Source organism: Gracilinanus agilis, chromosome 1, assembly GCF_016433145.1.
Source record: "Gracilinanus agilis isolate LMUSP501 chromosome 1, AgileGrace, whole genome shotgun sequence".
Lineage (NCBI taxonomy): Eukaryota > Metazoa > Chordata > Mammalia > Didelphimorphia > Didelphidae > Gracilinanus > Gracilinanus agilis.
This window is the reverse complement of record NC_058130.1, coordinates 507,245,289-507,270,892: the sequence shown is the minus strand read 5'-3', so window position 1 is coordinate 507,270,892 and position 25,604 is coordinate 507,245,289. Positions and strand designations below refer to the sequence as shown.

Sequence of the window (25,604 nt, the reverse complement as noted above, 5' to 3'; positions counted from 1 at the left end):
ATGTATTGCTAAGTATACTTAAGTAACAAATAAAGTAAAATAAGATAAAGTAAAATTTCAGAGACAGAATATATGAGCTTATTTAAAATATGTCTTGAATAGCCTACCTTGAAGTACCTCTGACAAGTTATAACGGAAGTCCTTTGCTTTGGCTGCATGCATATAAAAATATGAGAACTGTTACTTGCATTAAAACACACATTGTTTTATTTATGTTCCTTTATTTTTACCACTTGGTTAAATATTGTTTTCCCTTTCAATAATTCACTATGAACCCATAAAAAGAACTAAATTTTTTCCCTACAAATTTCTCTCCAACTTAAAAGTCTTTAGCAACCAAATGTCAACCTTGTCTATTTGGGGATCATTGTTCTAAAAGTCATTAAAATTAAAAATTTTTATTCAAGTTATATGCAAGCAAGCTATAATAGTATTTACTTTTCTAAGAAGCATGATCATTATTCAATAAACTTTCCTGCCAACAAACTAGAAGACTTAAATTTTGACTAAAATTACATAGTCCCAAGCCAATAGCATTAAACCTTTAAGTTCATTGTCAGAAATAATATACACCACATATTTGTAATTTCTTACCTAGAACTTCCTCATAATCAACAAGGTCAAACCAAACAACAGCTACAGAAGTCCAGACGCCCAGCAATGCAATTACCATAAACCATGTGAAAAATGAACTTCCAGAGAGTCCTTCTTTCTTTCCATTCTTATGTCCTCCATGCTTTGCTTCTGTTGAAAGATAAATAAGTTGAAAATGGCATTATTAGATGAAAAAAATATAGCTTTCCTATACCTTTTAATTTCTGAAGTGTACTATATTTCATAGCAACTAGTTGTTTGAAGATAAGCTATGAGCATGAAGCATTCTAAGAACACAAGTGATTTTAAGAAATTCTTTTCATATTCCTGTTGAGTATAGCAAGAAATATTAGAGCCAAATCATTAGTTTGGAAAAAAAATTAAATTTACCATATCTGATATAAAAAACAATTGAACTGGAAAATAAGTCAGGGAAGAATTAATTTAAAAGTCACTAAATGCTCTGATAAACATGATTTAATAAAAATTGCTAGAAAACATTTAGAAATTGTACATAAAAACTGTTCAGATCAATTAGGACCAGAGAGCAAAGTACATAGGGAAAGAATCTACCAATCATTTCCTAAATGAAGCTCCAAAAGGAAAAGCCCTAGAATGTCATAGCCAAAGTCCAGAGTTTCTATATCAAAGAAAAATACTGTAAGCATCTAGAAATAAATAAGAATCAAGGAACCATAGTCATGATCGTACCAAAAAAAAAAAAAAAACTAACTATTTACTTTAAAAAAAAAAAAAGAAGACCAAAGCAAAAGAGACAGGTTTACAATCAAAAGTAATTTCCCTTGCAAACCTGGAGTACAACCTTTTATTGGGACAGGTGGGGAGAAGAATGGGAGAGAGTACTTTCAAACATCTTTTGATGTAAAGACAAAAACTGAGTAGGAGCTTTGAATTACAAATACAAAAATTCAGAGAAAACTAAAAAGGTATTAGGGCAACTGAAAGAAGCTATAATTCCTCATATTTGGATTGAGTGAGAAGAGCATACAAGTTGTGAACTGATCTAACCATTTTGGGGTTCAATTTGGAACTATGCCCAAAAGGCTATATAAAACTATGCATACCCTTTAATCTGATCAATGCCACTATTGAATCTGTATTCCAAAGAGATAATAAAAAAGGAGAAAGGACCTATTATACAAAAATATTGATAGCAGTTCTTTTTTGTGGTGACAAAGAATTGGAAATTGGGGGATGTTCATCAACTGGGAAATGGCTGAACAAACTGTGGTACATGTTGGTAATGAAATATTATTGTGCTATAAGAAATGATAAGCAAAAATAATTTCAGGGGGCAGCTGGGTAGCTCAGTGGATTGAGAGCCAGATCTAGAGACGGGAGGTCCTAGGTTCAAATCTGACCTCAGACACTTCCTAGCTGTGTGACCGTGGGCAAGTCACTTGACCCCCATTGCCTACCCTTACCACTCTTCTGCCTTGGAGTCAATACACAGTATTGACTCCAAGATGGAAGGTAAGGGTTTAAAAAAAATTTCAGAAATTTCAGAAAAAGCTGCAGTAACTGATGCAGAGCAAAATAAAAAGAACTGGGAAAACACTGTACACAATAAAACAATTTTTGACAATGATTATCTGTGAAAACTTGGCTACTCTCAGCAATGGATTGATCAGGGACAACTCAGAAAGACTTATGACAGAGAATGCTATCCACTTCCAGGGAAAGAACTACTGGAGTGGTCTTTCCCATAAGTATATTTATAGTTTTATTTGGGGGGTTTGGTTATGTATGAGTGTGTTCTTTCAACAATGACCAATATGGAAGTGTGTTTTGCATGACAATAAAATTAAATTTTTAAAAAAGAAGAGGATACAAATATAAAGGGTGGGGCAAGTGGGCACTCTTGAGTGAAATGGACCAAGAAGAGTTTAGTGAGTAAAATACTACAACAACAACAACAACAACAACAACAACAACAACAAACTCAACATGAAAATAAGCTGGGGTAGTAAGAGGGACAACATAAAAGAAAGAGGATAACACAGAAGGGGTAATAGTAATAGTTGAAGCAAAAATCTTCTGGATCCTGAAAGGGAGGAGAGAAAAATAGATACTAAGGGGGAGGAGTGGATTCTGGAATCTAAGAGGTGGTACCTTAGATATCTGATCTAACTGGAAAAAGGCTAAACAAATTATGTGGTGAATGAATATAACAGAATATTATTGTAGAATAAGCAATTGACAAGAGAATTTCAGAGAACTGTATGTAGTATGAACTGAACTGAATGAAAAGTACAGATCTAATGAAACAATTTATATTAAGGACAGTAACATTGTAAAGAAAAACAACTCTAAATGGCTTAGAAATTCTAAAACTATGTATAAATGTTACCTCGTCTCCTTTGATGAATGGGCACAGGTACAGAGACACACATTTTTAGACAGGGACATGGTGTAGATTTACTGTCATTGACTTTCCGTACTTGTTATTTGTGGCCCCCTCTTTCTCTCATTTTTTAAAAACAGGAAACCATAGCAATAGTGATGCCCAAAATGGAGGAGAATGGTATTTTTTTAAACAATGTACAGTAGAGAACAAAGATTTAGAAGAAACCAAATAAGCAAGACAATTCAAAGTAACATATACTCTATTAAATACTTTTTTAAGCAAGGAGTATAAGTGAATATGTGCAGTTTCATGTAGAATTTTATTTATTCAAAAAGCAGAGAAAATATTATGTTCCTTTCACTTGGAGTATCAAGTCCAAGGAAAGAATGTCTAGATCCCAGGGTTCTTCCCAAAAAGGTAGAAAAAAGTATATAGGCAAAGTACTCATATTTTTGAATAAATTAAAAACAAATTAGTGGTTAAACCTTGTCATTTCTATCTCACCATTTCTCCCATAGTACAAGCCTTCATCAACTTTCACCTGAATTACTACAAATCTTTTTAATTTTTTTTTTAAGATTACATGTAGATATCATTTTAATCAGTTTTCTGACATTTTGCAATTCATGTTCTTTGCCACCCTCCACAGGCCTCTCCCCTCTGAGACAGCAGGCAATATAACAGAAGTTGTACATGTATTATCATGCAATAATATTCCTATGTTCATCATGTTGTGAACAGAACAGACACATTGCTTCTCCTAGAGAAAAATTCATCAAATAAATAAAGGGAAGAATGGTGTACTTCAATCTGCATTCAGATTCCATCAATTTCTTCTACAGCAGCAGTAGATGGTCTTTTTCTTAAAGGAGAGTGTAGAAAGCCAATTGGAGAAATAGGGCCAAAATTAGGGCCTGTTATCTGGATTCCCTACATGACCAATCCAGGCTGAGGCAGTCTTTGTGTTTGGTTCTGCTCATCTGAGCCCTGAAAAGCTCTGGTACCAGCAGGTAGGTTAATCCAAAAACAACTTGACCCTTTCAGGAGCCTATTAGGAATCATTTAGAGAAATAGAGACTGTAATAGATGTTTTATCTGGATCCCATTACAAAATCATCGGCAAGTAAAACTGTGTGTATGATTTTTCTGCACTGCATGTCAGATGCAGATAGAAGGGCCATCTAAGGTAAAAATCTGAGGCTCCTCTTTTGACTCATTTTCAGGTCCCCACCTTTTCTTAATATTCTTATTGGAAAGCTTTGAGTCCTTAGCAGACCAGCAGCTACTGAGTTCACCATTTTTCTCCTTGATAATTAAGAAGCCTGAACTCTAAAAAATATTACTTAGATAAGGCTGGAGCTGGACAATCTAGTCCAGACTTTATCTGACCCAGTGCAGTCCTGTAAATTTAGGGAACAGGGCGCAATTAGTAAAAATCTGTATGAAATATGTTTCTGCTCCCAGAATTAACCCCCTACTAATTGGTGGTTGGAATTTGGCCCTTGCCCTTTTACCTATCTCTCTACTTTTTAGACTTTAGTGGGTTGTGTATGATTTGTAACCCCTCACAGCTGTGACTCTTTCTTTGTGTTCTTTGTTTGAAACCAGTATAAAATAAACTCACGAAGTCCATGAAGTTGGAGCAGCTATGGGCTAACCACTAGTCTTGGCTGTTCGCATTTTCTGTTTCCTGTCTTTTCAATCCAATGCCATTAATGCCACTCAGGACCCCTACCATATAGAGCTGGCTCTCTATAGGAGAGATCCCAAGACAACTCCAATGATCTCATGAAGAAAAAGGCTATCTACCACTATATAGAGGAACTGATCATCATACATTATTGCTTTTACTGTGTACAATATTCTCCTACTTCTGCTCACTTTTCATCATTTCACATAAATCCAGGTTTTTTAATGATGATCCTATTTATCATTTCTTATAGCATAAAAGTATTCTGTAACAATCATATACCACAACTTGTTCAGTCATTCCTCAACTGATGGGCTTCCCTTCAGTTTCTAGTTCTTCACCACTACTATAAATATTTCTCTAAGATTCTCTATACCTTCATATCATCTGTAAATGATTTATTTCCTCATTGCCTATTCTAATTCCTTCAATTTCTTCTTTTCCTATTGCTTTAGCTAACATTTCTAGAACAATACTGAATCACAGTGATAATGATAAGCATCCTTGCTTCACTGCTGATCTTACAGGGAAGCTTCTTGCTTATCCCCATTACAGATAATACTTAATGATGATAGATGCTATTTATCATTTTAAGGGACGTTCCAATGTTCCTTAGTGTTTTTAAAGGGAATGGGGGTTCTATTTTGTCAAAAGCTTTTTTGGCATCTTTGCAAAAGCCTCTTATTTGATCTCCTTGCCTAAAGTCTCTCCACATTCAAATTCAGAGGAACTCTAAACTAGAGATTAGAAATACAATTCTCTCATAGAACATTCTAATTCTGTAAGAATCATTATTTCAGCAATACCTGCAAATCCTGCTGTCATGACTTTTATTCTCTTGTATAACTTCAGTTTCTGAGAAACTTCATAGCATTTTGTGTAATAGCCTTAAAAATAACTGACCTTGTCCTATCTTTAGCTTCTTCTTTGCCAATTAAAGGTGGTCTTATCCCTAAGCATCTGTGAGTCTGCTACTCCCAATTCACTATATTGGCCTACAGATGCAGCTAGGACCCATAAATTCACAAAGCATTCCATAGAGACAGAGAGGATCTCTGTGTATGCCCATATTCCTTAATGTAACCATTTATGAGCCTTCAACCTCAGAATGCCAGCCAATTTTATGATTTTTTTTTATTATTTGTTCTGTGCTTATAGAAATGAGTTGCAACTTCAATTCTAGGCCTTTTGACTATTTTAGGCAGCAAAGAAATCCACTTTACTGGTTCATACCACCTTTGATAAAGTATAACCTTGCTCAGAAAAATGTTTACCTTTTTGTTAAATTTCACTCACACTACCTTGTATTTATTTTGTATGTATTTCGCATATACTTGTATGTATGAACACTAAACAACATAATAACCAATCATGTTTCTAGAGGACCAATTAAGAAAAAATTCTTTATATTTAGTAAACTTTTCTTTCTACTTTTCTTTCCCCCATTAATTAAAAAAGATTGAAAACAAAACTTTTGTAACAAATAATGTATAGTCAAGCAAAACAAAATTGGTCATATCCAAAAATACATGCCTCATCCTACATAACGTGTCTATCATTTCTTATAGTGCCCCAGGCTGCTCAAGACACAAACTCAGAAGAGAATGATTCCAAATCAATCAAAAACTCAAAGAAAAAATAAAGTTTAGGCACAAATTCAACTAGGTTTCTAGAAGTAATTAGGAGTTTGGGTGTTTTTTCCCCCTGTCAGCAGTAAAACATTTTTTGTAAATGAATTAAGTACCCTAGAGGAAGAAAGGAATTATAAACAAGTTGGTACAATAAGTTCAAAATTTGCACAAGTAACAAATTCCTTGAAAATTATATGGGACACCAAATGGAAACTAATTGCTTAATAAAAGAAAAAATATCAAAACAAAATCAAAAGGTAGAGAAAAAGAAGAAAATTCAAGATATTAGAACATATATCAGAACAAAAACATCTGACCTGGGAAACAGATCAAGGAGAGAAAAATGTAAGGAATACTACACTAACTGAAAGTCCCTGTGGTTTCATAAATTGTATATTACCATGGAAAAACAACTATATTTAGCCAATGTTTAACATATTGCTAGGTATAAAATAAAAGCTTAATACTTTTTCAGATAACTAAAAATAAAGGTAATAAAATGAGGGATAGACGATCTGACCATGAAACCATATTAAGACTCCCAGATAAACAACACATGAGTTCCTGATTTTCCTAACAGGTCACAGTCATATTTAAGGAAAACAGAAAGGGAAAACTTTGAATGACCACAGTTATGCTGATCCAAGTTTTTGGAAGCTTTCATTTGCTACAAAAATTGATTACTAACTTTCCCTGGCCTCCCTAATTAGACATGATTTTTTGCTATGATAATTACAAAGATGTAAGGCTATGTCTTAAATATTCTCATACAATCCACTATTATTTGTGAAAGGATCAGGAAAGTTTGATCAGAGTATAACAATACTGAAGGCAGTACAAAGCTGATTTAAAGACTTGCTCTTACCCTCTCTACCCCCATATAGGTAGAATCTTTGAAACTCATTTCTAAAGCTAAGTCCTAAAAGAAATCCTCTCTCAGACTTGTTAAAAGCTCCACAATCTAAATAGTTGCTTTGGTATTAGCCCAAATATGGCCTTCAATTTTTTTCCTAGTGATAGCTCATCTAGGAAAAAAAACTAGGACACTTTAGTTAGTTACAGACTATCCTAATTCACAATTTCTTTGGGTTGAGGATGAAGTAGAAGAGCAGATTTTGTTGTTTAACTAAAGTTTAAATATATTCATCCTAGTTAAATAAGATAAGAAAATGTTAGAGTAATCATTAAGAATGTAAAAGATTTCTTTCGAATTCCAATTTACTGGAAAGGAAATACAAGTTTTTCTTCCTTGATCAAAGTGGGGAGAGAGAGACAGGGAGAGATAGAGACAGAGAGAAACATGAAGGAGTTTCACTTTACAATACTATTTGAATTTCATTAAGAAAAAAAGAGGAAGATGCTATATTACCCTTCCAGGATCAGAGGCAACATTTTTTTAAAGACCTCAATACTATTATATTGTTACTGTATGAATGCCCATCTATTTATATGCTTCCTCTCATCTCAGACCACTCTGGTTATCAATAGTGAATTTCTGCATTAAACTATTTTAAGTATAATGTATTCAAGAACATAGTTATCTCCTACTGAAATACTAAAATTTGCTCATGATGTCATAATAAAAGTTTTAATAACTTTAGTTCTGTTCTCAATTGTCCCTAACTATAAAAATACCAAACTATTTCATGCCAAAATCAATTCTCTAAAAATCTATATACCTAAAACTTTTAAATATGCTAAGAGAATAGAGGTTTAAAGTAATCCTACAATAAATCTTTTTTATAATGGAATAATCAATTTGTTGTCATTTTGCTTATTTTTATTTATCTTTATAATTTCTTCTTAGAAAGCCAAATAAAATATGGTCCCTTAAACTCTTCAAAAACAATGCAATATGTTAATTCAAAGTAGCACTTCTGAATTTCATGCTGAACACTATGGTCACTTGCCAGGCACCTTCAACTATGTAGAATATAGGTTAAGCACCAGGAAGAGAAAGATTTTTTGCAGAGCTAAATTAGAGAGATCATGCACTAATTTAGACACATTTCTAATTGCATTATCTAATTTCCTAGAGTATAGGACCTATACTATAAATCTCATAGATAAGACTTCAAAGAAATCTTAGAAAACATAAATTAAGGCCTAGAAGGGACCTCAAAGACCATCTAGAGCCCAACTTTCATTTTATAGATGAGGAACCAAGAAGTTAACTAGCTTGCCAAAGTTATTTTACTATGACTTATTTTAATGAATCAAAACAAGTAAATTGGGAAGGGAGAGGCTGGAAGTGGGAGGAAAGGAATCAAAAAATGAAAAGCAGACAAATTTAAAAAATAAAATAAAGGCAAGGCAAGGAAGAAATGCTAGTATTAACAACAGTACAAATGATGTCATCAAGAAAAAAATTATTTTCAATATCCTACTTAAAAAGGGGATAGATGAAATACATTTTACAATCAGTTCTATTCAAAACCCTATAAAAACATTTATTAAAATGGCAATCTTCTGTTATCTAGAAAATTTACTTAAATAATAATTCTATGGAGAGGGAAAATGACACCATTATTTTCATTAACTTCTAACTGAAAGTCAATATTTTCTTCAATTATGAATATAGGTAACAACAGTCTTCACAATAATACATCATCTTTTAAAAATAAATTTTAACTTGCCCTTCGACTATATTTCATATCTAATGACACTGTTTTTTTTATATTTTTGATAACCATATTTCAATAGAATTGATTGCTTTTGTAATCCTGTGTACTTTATTTCATGAATTTTAAAAAACATTATTTTGAGAAGGGGTCCTTAGGCTTCACCATACTGCCACAAAAAAGCTGAAGAACCCCATCTCTGGAGTCATTAGATTTTAATATATTTTTCACCATTTCTGAAAGGAATTAAAATATTGGTTTAAGGAATTAAGTTTATATAGCATAAGAATCGCTGTTAAAATGAAGTATAGGGCCCAATCCTCCAAAAAGACCCATGGTTCAGAAGTTTGAAAAGTATACAAAGGGGTGGAAATTAAGGGATTTTCAGATAAGATGAGGAAAGAATATGAAAATTATTGAAAAACTTATTACTTTTATAACTCTATTCAACAATCACCCTATTGATAAAAAATTATTCAACATACTGAAAAATGGGTACCTAATAGGCAACAATTAACTTGCAAAGGAAGATAAACAAAAAAATTCAGACCTAAAGGAGAGGAAATTAGTTAACATATCCTGGAAGGTATTAAATCTGAATTAAAAATAAATTATCCAAGTCCCTTCTTTGCACATATTGCCTTCCTGAAAAAGTAGGTCAACTTACATACAGAACCACTCACCCAGCTAGGATTTTAGAAATCATCCCTTTAAATGTATGAATCTGACAAAGAAAAGCCGTTTTTATTTTTTCATTCCAACTTCCTAATTTTTAACCCTCTTCAAAAAAAAAAACTGCCTTGAGGCAATATATTCAATCAAAATCTAACCAAATATGTCCCTGTAAATATATAATCAAGAAAAAATACCTTTCCATTATTCCAATTACTATCAGAAACTAATGTCTCTATATTTAAAACAGAAAAAAAACAAAAAAAGCAGATCACTCACCCTCCTTCCATAGCACTCAACTTGCTTTCACAAAGTAAAATTGAAAAAGTAAAGCAAACATATCAGCTAAACACAAAACAGATAATTTCATCTTTTCTAATAAGATACCATTTATATACCTTTATCTTCATTCATGTTGCTAATGTCTTCAGAAAATATTTATCATATATTTTCAGTTGTTCCAGCTTTATAGGAGTGGCCAAACTTACAGCTAGCTCAGCTAGAACCCGAAATTGGACCTGACTACGAACTCTCCTCATGAGTTATTTTTAGTCACTCTTCTTCATAAGCCAAATGCTACTAATCACTCACATTGAAATCCAGTACCAACAATCAGACAGCCATCCTCCTACTAAAAGGATATCCTTCTTGGTTGGTCCTTCCTTCCAATTTAGTCCATAAGCATCAAGCATTCCAGAGAAACAAAACAGAGCAAATTGTCCTGCAATCTTTTTCAGAAACATACTTCAATGCCCTGATTTCAAACACTAAGTCATTGTTAACCAAACACAGCCTAGGACAAAGTATTGCTGTGAAACTTGGCTCTTAGCCAGGAAACTCTGAGGGTTGGTCCTCCAAAAACTATTTCAGTATCTAATTTAGAAGATCATTAATAGACTTGCTGCTGGCTACTGTTGTACTAACAGTAGGGAGAAATGAATTAAGAATTCTAAAATACTATTCTATAGAATGTATTATCCACAGGGAGTGAAGGAAAGGGGAAATATCCATAGAAACCTCTTGCTCCAAATATATATGTATACATAATTAATCCCAGTATAAGCCTAACGAAAGACTGTTGTATGAGTACCAAAGTAACTAACTTTAGATAAGCACATCATCAAAAAGTTGGCCACCAACTGATAAATTTTTTTGGTAACTGCATCTTGTGAAGCCATTTATTAAAGAAGAGTGGAGTAGCTATCTGTATTAGTGAAGGAAGTGTATATCTAGATTAATGAAGTTTAATAAAATCACAAATCTTTGTTCCAACTATTTAAAATAGTGTGTCAATTCTTCATTTAGTAAAAGAAACTTGTTGTTACACATATGTACAATAAATTCATTTAATCTATACGGCATCAAAATATGTTATGCAAGTAAAATACAAACTCAAAAATAATGAAGAGGTCCCTTGATAATTCCCACTTTTCCTTATCAGTCCTCCTAATCTATCTACTCCTTATCCATATTCTGAAAATCTCAACCAAAATATTAATTAGTAACAAAAGTATATGGTGACAATCACTTATGGTTTGAATTTCATTCAACTAATATTTGTTTGCCTATTCCACACAATTAATCAACAAGCATTTATTTTTAAATTAATTTGTTTCACTTAAATACCCAATTAATTCCCTCCATCCTTCCCTCCTCTCATTAAAGAAAGCATCATTTGATAAAAAGCTATATGTATATAGGTGAGTGCTATGGATACAAATACTGAAACAATTTCCATTCTTTAGAAGTTGAAATTCTATCAGAGAAAAATAAAATGTACAAAATTAAGAATATAGAGAATCAATACAAAATAAATACAATTAGTGAGAAGATACTTGGGCAGTTAGGGGATCAAGGTAAGTCTTCATGTAAAAGATGGTGGCTGAATTGTGACTTCAAGGAGGGATTCAGAAAGACTGCATTACAGGCATTGGGGACAGTTGGTACAAACGCATGAATATAGGAGATAGACTGCCATATGTGAAGAACAGATAAAGCCAATTTGGCTGGATCACAAAGAGTGGAGTAAAATATGAGGCTGAAAAGACATCAGAGCAAGTTCTGAAGTTCTTTATAGGCTTAGCAGAAAAAAACTTATATCTTGTCCTATAAAAAATAATATGCAATTAATGGGGGTTAGAAGACTGGGAAGAAGGGAGCAAGGCAGTGACATGGTCAAATCTTCAATTAAGGAAAATCATTTTGGAATGGAGAGAGCCTTGGGAAAAGGAGACCAATTAGAAAGCCAACGAAAGGTGTCAGATGTGAAAAATATTTTGAAGGCAGGACAGAAATTTATTTTGAAATGCTTCTAGGGCGTACCTAATGGATATTTAAAATTATATGCCCTGAAAGCACGTCAAAGTTTTTTGTTTTGTTTTGTTTTGTTTTACAACAAAACCACGTTACCAAAAAAAAAAAAAAAAAAAAAAAAAAAAAAAAAAAAAAAAAAAGATAGCACTTCTGGAGTACTCTATTTCTTTCTATCAGTCACCCAGGTTCAAACCTTCAAGTATTCCTTGACTCCTAATTTTCATCCAATATATTCAATTGGTAGTCAAGTATTTCCAATTCTACCCTCACAACATCTCTTACATTTATCTTATTCTCTCATTTGCAAAACCACTACCCTATTTCAGGCCTGACTGACAGCAAATAGAGAAACTGAATGCTATGGATATGTGAGGTTGGAGCATGCATTGCCAGAGCTAGCTTAAGTGTTTGGGAGGCAGCAAAAGAAAGTGTGGAAGAGAAGTGGTACTAGGCTGTCTACCAAATTGAAGGTCTACAGAGCCACTGTGCTAACCTCACTGGTGTATGCCTATAAACCCTGGATGGTCTACCAGTGCCATGAAAGGAAATTGAATCACTTCCACTTTAATTCTCATAGGAAGATTCTGAAGCTTATCTGGCAAGAGAAACAAGACACTGAGGCCCTCTCAGTTGAACTACTAAGCATCCAAACTCTACTGCTGAGAGGGCAACTATGATGGGCTGGCCACACTGTCCTAATGAGAAAAATTTGTTTACCTAAAAGACTACTTTATAGAGAACTCACACTGGGCAAGCATTCACACAGAGGTCAGAAGAAGCGATTCAAGGACTCTCTGAAGAACTTCAAGTATACACAGTGAGACATGGGAGACACTGGCACAGGACCATCCAGCACTGTGTTTTATGTGCAAAGCAGAATTGCAGTAGCTCAAAAGAAATATGAAGTATACAAATCTAGAGGCATCTCCATCCCCAACCAGTGAGTAGAGAGCTTTCTCAGCTTATTTTGGTCTGATCAGCCTCAGTGGGCACCTTTACCCAAACATCATGTCATTTTGGTTTTGGAATGTGTACAAAGGATAATGGTGATGATGATGCCTTTTTAAATACATTTCCATTGTAAAAGAGAAAATTATTATGTTTGGACTGAATATTCAAAAGGGTGGTCGCCAGGAATTGATTACCCAATTCCAAATGATTTTCTAGCAATTTATTTATAAAATATAGGAAGAGAGTGAAAGTAAAGAAATGAGAAGAGGGCAGAGTAAGAGATCTAGCTTAACAAGCTAGACTATATGTTCAAGCACAGTGAAGTGAGCAGAACCAGGAGAACAGTATATACAGTAACAGAAATATCAAATGATAACCAACTATGAAGGGCTAAATTATTATCAGCAAAATAAGGCCCTAAGATAACTCCAAGGGATTCATGATAAAAAAATGCTATCAAAATAAGGAACAATTGGATCTAGTTGCAAACTGAAGCATGCAATCTTTCATTTTATTTCCTCTGTGAGTTTTGTATGTGTGATGTGTCTTCTGTCATGGAATGGGGAATATGGAAATATGTATTGCATGAAAGCCCTAGCATAACCTATATCAGACTATTTACTGACAGGGAATAGAAGGGGGCGGGGGGGGGGGGCACCATGTAGAAAGCCTGAATTGTAAAATATGAGAAAACAATTGTCAAAAATTATTTCTACATGAAATTGGAAAAAATAAATTAAAATGATGAGGTTTTTTGTTTTAAAAGGAAGCCAAAGAATTATTAAAAGTACTATATGATTTCCCAAATGCAATCTGTTCCACTTTCCCATTCAATTCTATATGTATTCATGGACTAATTCATTAAGCTGATTACCCATTTGTAAGCCACAGCACAGAAAAGAGGAAATCTGGTTAATTTGTTCCTCAATACCATTTCCAAGACCTTCCCTCTGTCATCACCACTTAAACTTGAATTGTCCTGATCCCTGATACTATAATCTTTAAGCTTTCAAGTCATTCTACTTTCTTTCTCAAAAAGTTCGATAACTGGCACAATCTTGCTATCCATTCTTAAGCCCTCACCTTCCCATTTTAGGAATTCAATATACATGCTAACATATTCCTCAGGTAACAGTCTTGCTTTTAGGCAATAGTTCTGCCTGAAAGGCAAGACAAGGATTGGTGGAATCATGGAATCTGATTGTCTAAATAGGGGTGAGACACAATTAAGGTACTCACCTACTAATCTTCATCCAAGTCAGCTCTAACCCAGTGGTCACTCCAGTGTGGAATTTATTAGTTTCTCTAAGCTGGAGTGTCTCGATATCTACTGATAATGTGAGAGGTAGCAGGGAACAGTCCTGATCCCTGGGCACCTGAATTTTTATTTTGCTTTGTATCACTTCATTTCCTTTCCTAGATGATCAGTATCCAATCCTTTCTGATACTCATCAACAGAATCCCGAATGCTGTGAGGATTTTTAAATGTCTTGCTGATACCCTTTTCATCACTACCCACTAATTTTTCCCCAACTCTCCCCTTTATTACCACCAAATAAAGGTCTTCCCTCATAATAAATAAAATTAATAACATAAGGTCTGTATCTGCCCAACGATCTCTACAGCCCCTTCCTTTTCTAAAGCAATGATCCTGCTATCTCCTAGCCACAATCAAGTCCACAAGCATGTATTAAGCACCTAATGTATGCTGGATACTACTAAGTTCTAGGGATACAAATGAAAACCAACAAAAAACCTTGCTTTTAAAGAACTCAGTAGACAGCATACAAATTAACTGCATAAGATATATCATATCTTAGATCTTACCATCCTCCATACAATTATGGCAAAAACAGGATCCTATATTTTTCCCCTTTTAGATCATTACTGATTGTCTTTCCATCTCTGACTGTTCCAATCCCCTTATACCAATTTTTTCTTTTGTCCTATCATCCCTTTCTTCCCATAACTACATGGCATCGCTTTAATTTCCTCAAAGGTTTGAGTCTATAGATAACTAGTTAACCTTATCCTCAACTCTGGGTCACTCACACCATCTGCCTTCTATACTCCTATCCTAGACCTTAAGGCAAATTACACATTCATACTGTAATTAGGCCTTTATTGACACATAGGAATTGCATTACATTTGTAATCCTGATGAGTACCTCTTTCACATTCTCCAAAACAATTCAAAATCTGCAACTTTCTTCTCAAACATCCTCCAACTCCTTAACAGAGAACATGTCCACTTTACTGAGAAAATAAGGAAATCAATCGAGTTCCCCCATCTCACTTTGTTTATACCTCAAAATCTAAGTCATTCTCCATTTTTTCTTTTTTTTCCCCAGGCTTCAGAGATTTGACCAAAAAAATAAGAAGTGGTCCTAAACAAGACAATCTCTTCTTCAATCTTTGATCCCTACCTTCCCCAACTCATCCAGAAACCTTCCCCACAGACCATTGCCTCTGATTTATCTTCATTTTCTCCCTATTCTTGGCTCCTTCCTCATCACCTAAAACCATACCCACATACACTTCAAGCTACCATCTTATATCTTTGCTCATTTTCATTGATAAGCAAATAATTGTCAATTATATTCATTCCTTCCAATTCTTTACCACCCCCTTACTTCTCAATTCACAGATTCTAAAAGTTAGATAAGAACAAATTCCCCATCAACTCAAACATGTCCAAATATCCACTCTGTACTATTTTCAACCTTTGTTTGAAGGCTTCCCATGAAGTAGACTGCCTCAGTTTGTTCCATTTTTCTGTTACAGAAATTTTTCTTAAATTCAGCATATATCTTACTCTGGGACTTTCAAATATTGCTTTGAGTTTTGCCTTCTGAGTCTAAGCAGATTGTCAAATCTATTCTTTTCATATGATGAAATACTTAAAAGTAAGCTAACGTATCACCCATTTAATCTTCTTTAAGCTAAACAGGCCTGGTTTTCACACTTGATCTTCATATAGCTTAAGCTTAAAGCCTTAAACTCATCATAGTCATCTTTCTCTTTACTTTCATTTATCAAATGCCTTCCTAAAATGTGGTTCCCAGGACTGAGAACAAAATTTTTGATCTGACTAAAGAACAATATGAGAAACCTATACATCTCTGATCATAAACATTATTCAAATTTTACTGCTTTGGCTTTTCTGATTGCAACTACACACCATAGATTAACACTGAGCTTGCAAGAGCAATAATGATCTCAGACAAAACTTCTACATTCTGGCTATCACACACCTATGATATTTATTTTTTAAACAGAAAAATAACACCATATTTATCCCTGGAAATTTTGGTGACACTACTGAAAAAATGAACTGAAAGGAGCCTAGCATGAGCAATTAATTCATTGTCATTTATTTATTTTGCTGTGATCTTAAAAATCATTGACAAACATTATAATTTACAAAGAACACAATGAGGCTTGTACAAGAAACAGTAAACTCCGGGTACCTACAATTTGTTTTTTAAGGTGTAAGTTGGATTATGGCTTTCCTCTGCTCTAGTACAAATAATTCCTATTATTTATACTCCAGCAAACAAAGCAATACTTTAGTCAAACCAACAGATGTGAATGGTTCTTGAGGAAGCTATACAGGATAATTTCAACTATCAAAAGGAAGGGTAAACAACAAGGGTAAATGCTATTCTGGATCTAATGTTCAATATACAGAAGGAAATGTTAACTGGAGTATAAATAATAAGAATTATTTGTACTAGAGCAGGAAAAAAACCACACCCCAACTTATTCTCTATATTTTAGGGAAAACAATTTCAAAGGGGACAGAGGAAAGATAAGACCACCTATAAACTAAAATTCTGCAAAAGGAAAAGGATGAGAAAGTTTTAAGACTGAAGATCTTAAGACATAAAAGGGGAGAATTTCAAAGGGGAAAAAAGAAAAGTCTGCAAACTATAGCTCTTTCATTTGCCACCATATGTGCATATTATTTTCCAGGTCCCAAGTGCTTAATGTTTACTAAAATAAATCTATAATGGGATATTTCTAGTGAGGAATATTATGGATCCATCTACAGATCTATTATATTATCAATAAGTAGAATATGTATTTTTTCATTTAATGACATTTGTGATCGATTAACAATATAATACACTGCATTAAGAATAGAAAAAGAAAGAAGGCTATATAAGATATACCTTGGACTAGCACAGTGATTGCTTAAACATTACACATGTCAAACTTATGGGTAAGGCCAAATTGGGGGAAGAAGGTTGAGAAGCACTTTAAAAATAAAAAAGAATTCATATTAACCCTAGACAATAAAGAGCCATTAGAATTTGCTGAGCAGGTAATAATAGGGTCAGAGCTGCACTTAAGAAAATAGCTTTGGAATTCAGGGAAGGAATATAGAATATCTACCTGGGTTCTTGCCACACAGGCTAGGCTATCTTTTTTGTTTTGTTTTGTTTTATCTAAAAGGAAAAGAAGCTGCCCCTCAGACTGGACTGTTTAAGTAAAGGTTCCAGATGGTACATGGTTTCCAGTAACCTAAGCATAAAAGACACCAACAAGGAATCAGAAGATTTAAAATTTAAGGTTGTCTCACTAACCTGCAAGTCACTATACTTTGCTGACCAGAAATAAGGCAGATCATAGCTGTCCAAACCAATGTTATATCTTTGTAGTCTTGTTCACTGTTTTTTCTATGCACTAAAAAAAGTTCTTTTTAATGTTATTTGATCTCTAAGTTTCATTTTGTTTTCATCTGGAACCTGAAGTACCAGGCCAGTCTAAGTCGGGCCTAGACTACAAAAGAAACCAATTAGGAGGCTGGAGGAGAAAGAACAGGCAAGAGTCAAGTTAAGATGGTTGCTGTTCAATTCATGAGAAGTAGGCAAGAGATGTTGTGGAGTGAGGAAAGCTCTGATGAGTTAGATATGTAGGTGGTAGGAAAAGAGTCAAAAGATAACATCAAGGTTATAAAAACCAATAGAAATGAAACAACAAAATAAGGAGGGTTAATAGAGGGATGAAAGGTGGTTATATAGAAATATATATATTTATATTATACCTACATATTGATTTTGAGATGTTTCTAGAATAGACAATTAAAATGTACCAACAGGCAGTCTATAACGTGAGACAGGTAAATCAGGAAAGGCATCTCCAACATTGCAAATCATATGAATATAAAGATGAAATATTTATCTTTGAAATTCATTAATACTCAAAGGTAGTCTTCTACTCAAAATCCATCCCATGACTTTTTTTTAAACCTTTACCTTCCATCTTAGAATCAATATGGCATATTGGTTCTAAGGCAGAAGAGTGGTAAGGGCTAGGCAATGGGGGTCAAGTGATTTGTCCAGGGTCACACAACTAGGAAGTGTCTGAGGCCAAATTTGAACCCAGGACCTCCAACCTTTGGGCCTGGCTCTCAATCCACTGAGCTACCCAGCTGCCCACCCCCCACCCTACCATCCAATGACTTATTGTGGCAAGCAAGTGATCTAATTTTCTGCTAAAGGAGTACAAAATCAGAGATCTTACCAAAGTGGAAAAGAAAGAATCAAATACAGGCAAAGTGAATAAATGTATGGTAGACATACAAAAACCATCTTAACTGAGTTAGAAAAGAATGATGGCCAAAAGGTTAGACATTGGAGATTAAATATATCTTGTAATGCTGAACTAAGTCTTATAATGTCTTATCTAGTCCAGTGAACTGCACACATCAGGCATTTAACAAATGTGGGATTGATTATGTTAACTAGAAATGGTGGATCAGTTTTTATGAACTAGAAATCTAACCACCATTGTTTATGAGGGTCACATTCAGAGAATGACCTTTTTCCTGCCTAAGCTAGGGAGTCAGGAACCAAATTATTTTACAGGGATGTAAACTTAGTAAAATTAGAATTAACTGACTTTGCAAGATTACTGCAGTTTTAAATTTATTTTAAATATTATTCAGAGTTGCTGAACTAAACTTCTATCTGTTGGCACTAGAACTGGTAAATGAATAGCAGATCTTTTCTCTTCCTCTTTTTAAGTTTTTGGTTTTTGTTAGAAAAAATTATTAAGTTTAGAAATAAGTATTTACATTAAGAAATTAAATAAGTGCATATTTGTTATTAAAGACACAGAGATGTCACAGAGGATAGAGAACTAGGCTTGCAATCAGGAAAGCTCCACTTCAAATCTAGCCTCAGACACTTACTATGTTATCCTGGGCAAGTCACTTTACCTGTCTGCCTCAATTTACTCATTTGTAAAACAGAGATAATGACAGTATTTACCCTCAGGGTTACTGTGAGGATGAAGCAACATAATATTTGTAAAGAACTTTTAAAATCTTAAAAGTGCTTTCTCAATGCTAGCTGTTATTACCAACTTACCCTTTGTTTTTATTTAATTACTTTCCAAAAAAAACACTAACTGCTCTGCTAAACTTTTCTAATATGAACTTCACACTTTCCAAAAATCACCTAATCAGAGCAGCATTGTAAGCAATTTTGTGGATAGTTTTGGACTCAACCTTTTTTTTTTTTTTTTTTGCAAACACTACTATCAGTTCTATTTAGCCTTTTTTAAAATCTTCATATGGATAACAATTCTGATAATATATGGACATAAATGTATGGCAATACAGATGAGGAATATTCCAAGTAAAAGAAAAACAATTAAAGAAAAACAAGAAATCATCCTAAACAATCACTACAGAAAAATCAACAGAGACTGAGAGAATGAACAAAGAAAACTTAAAATATGAAGATATATGGATTTTAAAAGTTCCAGGGGAAATCTCAAGTAGAGAATAGGAATAATTCAACAAATAAATATGTTTAACAAAACATACACACCCATATCTCCACATAATATATATCTTCTATTTAGAGAAAATAAATTACACACACAAACACTTCAAGTCTTAGTAAAAGAAGTAAAATTTGGGGGACACCCTGTATGATGCTTCCAAAGAGAATGGAATCACCATAAAACTGAAAGAGGTTAGAAGGCCTAAAAAAAACATTTAAAAGAAAAAAATGAAATTAAAATGCAATGAAAAAATCTGATAATGCAATGAAAATCTGACAGAGCAGAGTTTAGAATAAAGCTGAAAAAATTTTAGAAAAGTACTAGACACTCTCAAAGAAACTTAGAAATTCAATGATACCAAAAGAGCAAAGTCAAAGGGTACCTAAATTGGAAGACAAAAGCCTTTACAAAAATAACTAACTAGGAGAGGGCTCTCAGAGGAAATCTAGGGATCCTGTGCTTCCCAAAATAACACAATGAAGCAAAAAAATTAAGACATATTTTAGAAAACTATGAAAGAAATTCGCTGGGAAATACTGGAAGCAAAGCATAATGTGTAGCAGTAGCTCAACAGAATCCATAGAAAGCCAATATGGTTGTCAGGCTTACAAATCAAAAAGAGAAGAAGTCAGCAAGAGACAAGCAGGCAGGAAAGACAGAGCATGCACCAAGAAACTCCAGTCAACATTACAAAAGAAAATTATATTATCAATGAGGGGAAAAAAAGGAAAAAGTGGAATGTGACACACTGAAACACTAAGGAAAATGGCTTATAATGAAGAATAATTTATATTGCAAAATTGAGCTTGGTACCGTAGGCAGAGAAAACAGATTTGTAACATTTAGTTCATCACAAAATTTGTAACTTAAACATTAAAAAGAAAAAAAAAAGCAGTTGGTCAGTATCCTCAAAATAGAGTGGACAAAAAGAAATATAAATTAAACAAATACAAAGAGCTGCAAAGTGTAAGTTATAATAAAATACTTAAAAAATGAAATTTCTAGGTGAGTTCCACTCTAATAGCCTGAAAAAAAAAAAAAAACCAAGAAACAAGCAGGCTCAACTATTGGAATGAGGAGGATACTGCTTTACAGAGGTAGTAAGTATACAGGTAAGAAGCAATGCCTATGTTTTCAGATTTTTTGGATATATTGATGGGGTTTTGTTGTGGGAGTTTAGATCTTGTTCCTCTTTTTCTCTTTTTTCTTCAAAAGAATATTATTTACTATATAGATGACTTTCTGGGAGGCAGGAGAAAAATAGAAATTCTGAGTTATCAACAAAATTTATTTGAAAAAAATGAAGTACTCTATGATGAAAAAATTGGATAATGGTGACTCTCAATTCTACAAGAATAATGCCAAATTAACATGAAGAAAGGTTGGCCAGGAAATCTAAGAAATACATTCCTTTTTTTTCCCAATATACTATGTAATCATCATAAAACAAATAGATTAGGACCTAGGTATAGATGTGAGAACTCACAACAGAGAAGGTGGAACAGATTAATTTATTTCCCATGTTTTACTCTATTAAAAATTGCTGCATTGGAGAAAACAGAATCAATATTGATAAGACTAGATTCTGATAATCAAAATAAAATACATAGTAACCTATCCTGGAAGAAGTTTCCTGGTCTATATTAACTGCATTTTAGCATATTTAAAAGAACTAGCAGGAGTGATGGGTCTAGGAATTGGATTGGAGGAAAAGGAATTGAATTGGAGAAAGAAAAATACTGTCTCAAGGGGGCAGCTGGGTAGCTCAGTGGAGTGAGAGTCAGGCCTAGAGACAGGAGGTCCTAGGTTCAAATCTGCTCTCAGACACTTCCCAGCTGTGTGACCCTGGGCAAGACACCAAACTACAAGTGTCTAACCCTGTGACTGACTTTGAAACCTAGCAAATTTTATAACATATTAGATACTTAATGAACAACTGTTAAAAAAATTATGAATATGTTAACATAGCTGACTTCTCATCAAGAATGACAGGAAAGGCTGGTCATGTCATACAAATTGTGTTTTCCTTATTAAATGTTTATTAGTCTTACAAACATTTTATTATAACTTCTTCCTACTATTCCAATCACCTCATGGAATATAAAAGCAAAATAATAAACAAAAACTCAAACTAAAGAAAACAGTCCAGAAAAAACTCCCACAATGGTCAAAAATATATCATTCTAGATTTTCAGGTCATCACTTCTCTGATAAGAGGGGTGGTATGATTCATAATCTGTATTATAAACTCAATTATTATATTATATAATATTATGACAATATGTTAATATAATTATATCAATCAGCATTCTAAAGTCTCAAAGCTACATCTCTATGATGTCATCATTATGTAAACTGTTCTAATTCTGCTCATTTCATTTCACATTATAACATATAGGTCCTCAGTTCCTCTAAATTGTGCTTTATTATTTCTTATGAAACAATTAATATTCCATTACACACATGTACCACAATGTATTCAGCTATTCCCCAAAAGGTAAGAATCCCCTTAGTTTCTAGTTTGGAGCTATTATGAAAAGGATTATAAATATTTTTGTACTGAAAGGTTCTTTTCCTCTTTTTTTTAATATATTTGGTAAAAGGTAAGTGTACCTTATTTTATGGGCATATTTCAAATTGTCTTCCAGAATGCCTAGACCGATTCAAAGATCTACCTACAATGTCTCTTTGGGCCTGTTTTCTCAAAGCCAACATATTTGTCATTTTCTTTTTTTGTCATCTCTTCCAATCTGATGAGTGTGAAGTATAACCTCAATTGTTTCCATTTGCACTGCTCTATTAAGTTATTTGGCACAGTTTTTTAATATAGTTAGATTTTTTTCATAAACTAGATGTCTTACTTTGAAAACTACCTGTTCATATGCTTTGACTATTTAAGAATTAGTCTTATGATGAAATACTATTGCACCATAAGAAATAACGAACAGGTTAACTTTAGAAAAACATGTAAATTTATAGCTGCACTTTTTTTGGTGGCAAAGATATGGAAACTAAAGTGATTCCCTCAATTAGAGAATGGCTGAACAAACTGTGGTATATGATGGTGTTGGGAAGACTATTGTGCTATAAGGAATGATGAACAGGATAATTTCAGAAAGAACTGAAAAGACCTACACCTACATGAACTGATGCAGAGTGAAATGAGCAGAACCAGAACATTATTCACAGCAACTGAAATATCATGGGATGATCAAATGTGATAGTCTTTGCTACTAACAGCAATACAATGATCCAAGACAATTCTAAGGGACTTATGAGAAAGAACTATTGGAGTAGAAGTGCAGATGAAAATATATGATTTATCACTTGTTTATTTATGCATATGAGTTGGATTTTTGGTTTTGTAAGATTATTCAATTATAAAAAATGCATAAAATAGAAGTATATTTTGTGTTAATACATGTACAACCCAGATTGAATGGTTTGTCAACTCTGGGATGGGGAAGGGAAGGAGAAAACATGAATCATAACTTTGGAAAACATATTTGTGAATTTATTAAAATATTTTTTTAAATCCATAAAAAGGAAAAATACAAAAACATGTAAACACCCACAAGAAATTATGAAGGTTGAAACAAGCAGAATCTAGAGAAATTATATACAGCAATACTGAATAATGACTTATGTATCTCTACCTCCAGAGAGAGAAAACTGATAAACAGAAATAAACAAGAATTTATTTATAAATGTACAAATCTTATTTTTAATTATACTTTCTAAATTTCCCATATATTTTGGGGAGTCTTTATTGGAGAAATTTATTGAAAAGATTATTTCTCGGCTATCTATTTCCCTTCATTCGATTGTGCAAAAACTTTGTTATTATATAAACTGTTCACTTTAATCTCTGTGATTCTCCTTTTTAAAGTTATGTACTCTCTCCTTAACCAATGTATGTGAGGAGTATGTATGGTAAATGGGGGGTTATCTAGACTCCCCCCTTGTTAGCTTTCAATGGGCCAGATCAGCTAGTCACTCACCCACACCCCAGAGAAGACCTATGAGGGAATAAACTCAATGAGCTTCCCAAACTGGCAAAGCTATAGTAGGTTTGTTGAAGGGAGGTGTTGGGGATCAGTTGTGACCCTAATGGGTTAGATCCCACTCTCAGAGCCAGCACTATGGAGACAAGCCTCCCCACTCCCAAGTTCTAGTAGTTTTGCCCTTCAAGATGGAGTTTGGTATTCTTCTTCCCTTCAGCCACAAGAACAGCTTTCCTCCCCACAAAGTAATAAACTAATAAAGATTTATTTATAAGGATGAGGGAATTCAGGATAACAGGGTAAGGAATGTTTGAGGAATTTTGAAGAAGGAGGGTCAACTATGAACCCAACAAGAGAGCAGTTCTGGTTTCTTCTGTAGCTTGGACTCAGAAGCTCACTCTCCTTCCCCTCACAATATCCTATCCTTAACACTATCTAACAAACAGGGGAATAACTGCAAGGAAGCAGTATAAGAGGGATCAAGGAAGGTTCCCCCAAGTGCCCACTCGCTCTGGAGTTCGGGCACTAAGGCCAGTTATGAAGCATAACTCTTTCAGTTTCTCCGTTGGCAATAAAGTCAACAGAAAGGTTTTGATGTTGAAATCTCCAAGTTGCCCCTGAATTTGGAGTTCAGAAGAGCTAAATTATTGTCCAGACCCTCCCATCCACCCACAACTATCCACCCCAAAGCCCACCAGAGACTGAAGTCCTCTCAGGAGTCCTTGGCAGTTGGCCACTGGCAGTTTAGAATCTTCAGAATTTTCATCAAACTCACTCCTTCACTCGCCCCTCCCAAATGGAAGTCAATGGGGTGGGCTTCCACTCCCTTCCAAGATGAGTGCTTAGTGATCCTTGATTTACCCCAATTCCACACTTACAGATTCCCCCATTTTTGTCTTGTGGACCATCCACTGCAGGGTCCACGTATGTTCCTCCTACACTATTTATCTATTCCCTTTTTATTCTTAATTCTTCCTCCCTCTCCCAAAATAAAAAAATCTACATCTATCTTATCCTATATCAATGCTATCCTTTCTGCACTTTGCCAAAGCAGGTTAGGAAAGCCAGGAAAGGAAAGGAAGGGAATACAAGGCTCTAATACACATCTCTACCATGTGAAACAATTTTGCAACAATCAATGGACTTTTCCTAATGAATACAACATCAAAGTTTTGCAACATAGCAATTCCCATTCTCAACAATTTTTAGCTAGTTTTATGTCTAGGCTTATTAAACAATATCCTTAACTTATTTCTATTTAGCTACTTGCTCTATTTTTAATGCAATAACAATAAAATCAATGTTGCTCTTTTATGTTTAGCTAGTACTATACCTGTTTTGCCTATTTGTCTTAAATACAATACTATTTTATGTTTAGCTAGTACTATACCTGTTTTGCCTATTTGTCTTAAATACAATACTATTTTATATCAAGGACAAAGGTTAGTGGATTAGTATTGCTACTGTCTTTTAAAATGTTCTTAAATCTATGTTTTTATTCTCTCCCTGATGTTTTCTTCCTTGAATTTTGATTTTTCCATAACTATCTATCTGTCCCTAAAGTCTATTTTCCTAATTATTTCTACTACTATTAGTATGTTTAGTAGTTACATTGTTTGGAAGTATTTATAGCCTACTCTAAGATTTCCATTTATAATATAGTCATTCACAAGATTTTTTAAAACTATATACATCCTTTTTGCAATTTGTATTCCAGTGTTAACCAGATACAAAGCTTTTCAGCTTCATACTTAGCTAAGACCTTCCTGTATTGCTAACTATTCACATTCATGTACATTTTTATACATTTATATACATATGTACAATCCAGTCTTTTGACACTGACTTATTTACCCATAGTGTTGGCTAGTTATCAGTTTGGTTTGGGTTTCATGTCCTTTTTGTGTTGTGTGGATGCACATACTTACTTTTTCTTCATTTCCAGTTGTCTAGCTTCTCAAG

General features: G+C 33.8%; 1 protein-coding gene across 3 annotated transcripts in view; it reads right to left on the bottom strand.

The window, feature by feature from the left end:
• Positions 1-25,604, bottom strand: part of LOC123238881 (aspartyl/asparaginyl beta-hydroxylase-like) — an 84,588-nt gene that overhangs the window by 25,930 nt on the left and 33,054 nt on the right. Inside the window, exons 1-3 of one of the 3 annotated variants that reach the window (XM_044666131.1) lie at positions 9,975-10,070; positions 595-744; positions 108-152 (exon numbers count right to left, since the gene is read on the bottom strand). In XM_044666131.1, the coding sequence (XP_044522066.1) occupies positions 108-152; positions 595-744; positions 9,975-9,990 (211 nt within the window). In that variant the 5' untranslated portion in view covers positions 9,991-10,070. Of the gene's footprint in view, positions 1-107; positions 153-594; positions 745-9,974; positions 10,071-25,604 lie in introns of those variants that run through there. The other 2 variants (XM_044666146.1, XM_044666141.1) reach the window with 2 other exon arrangements.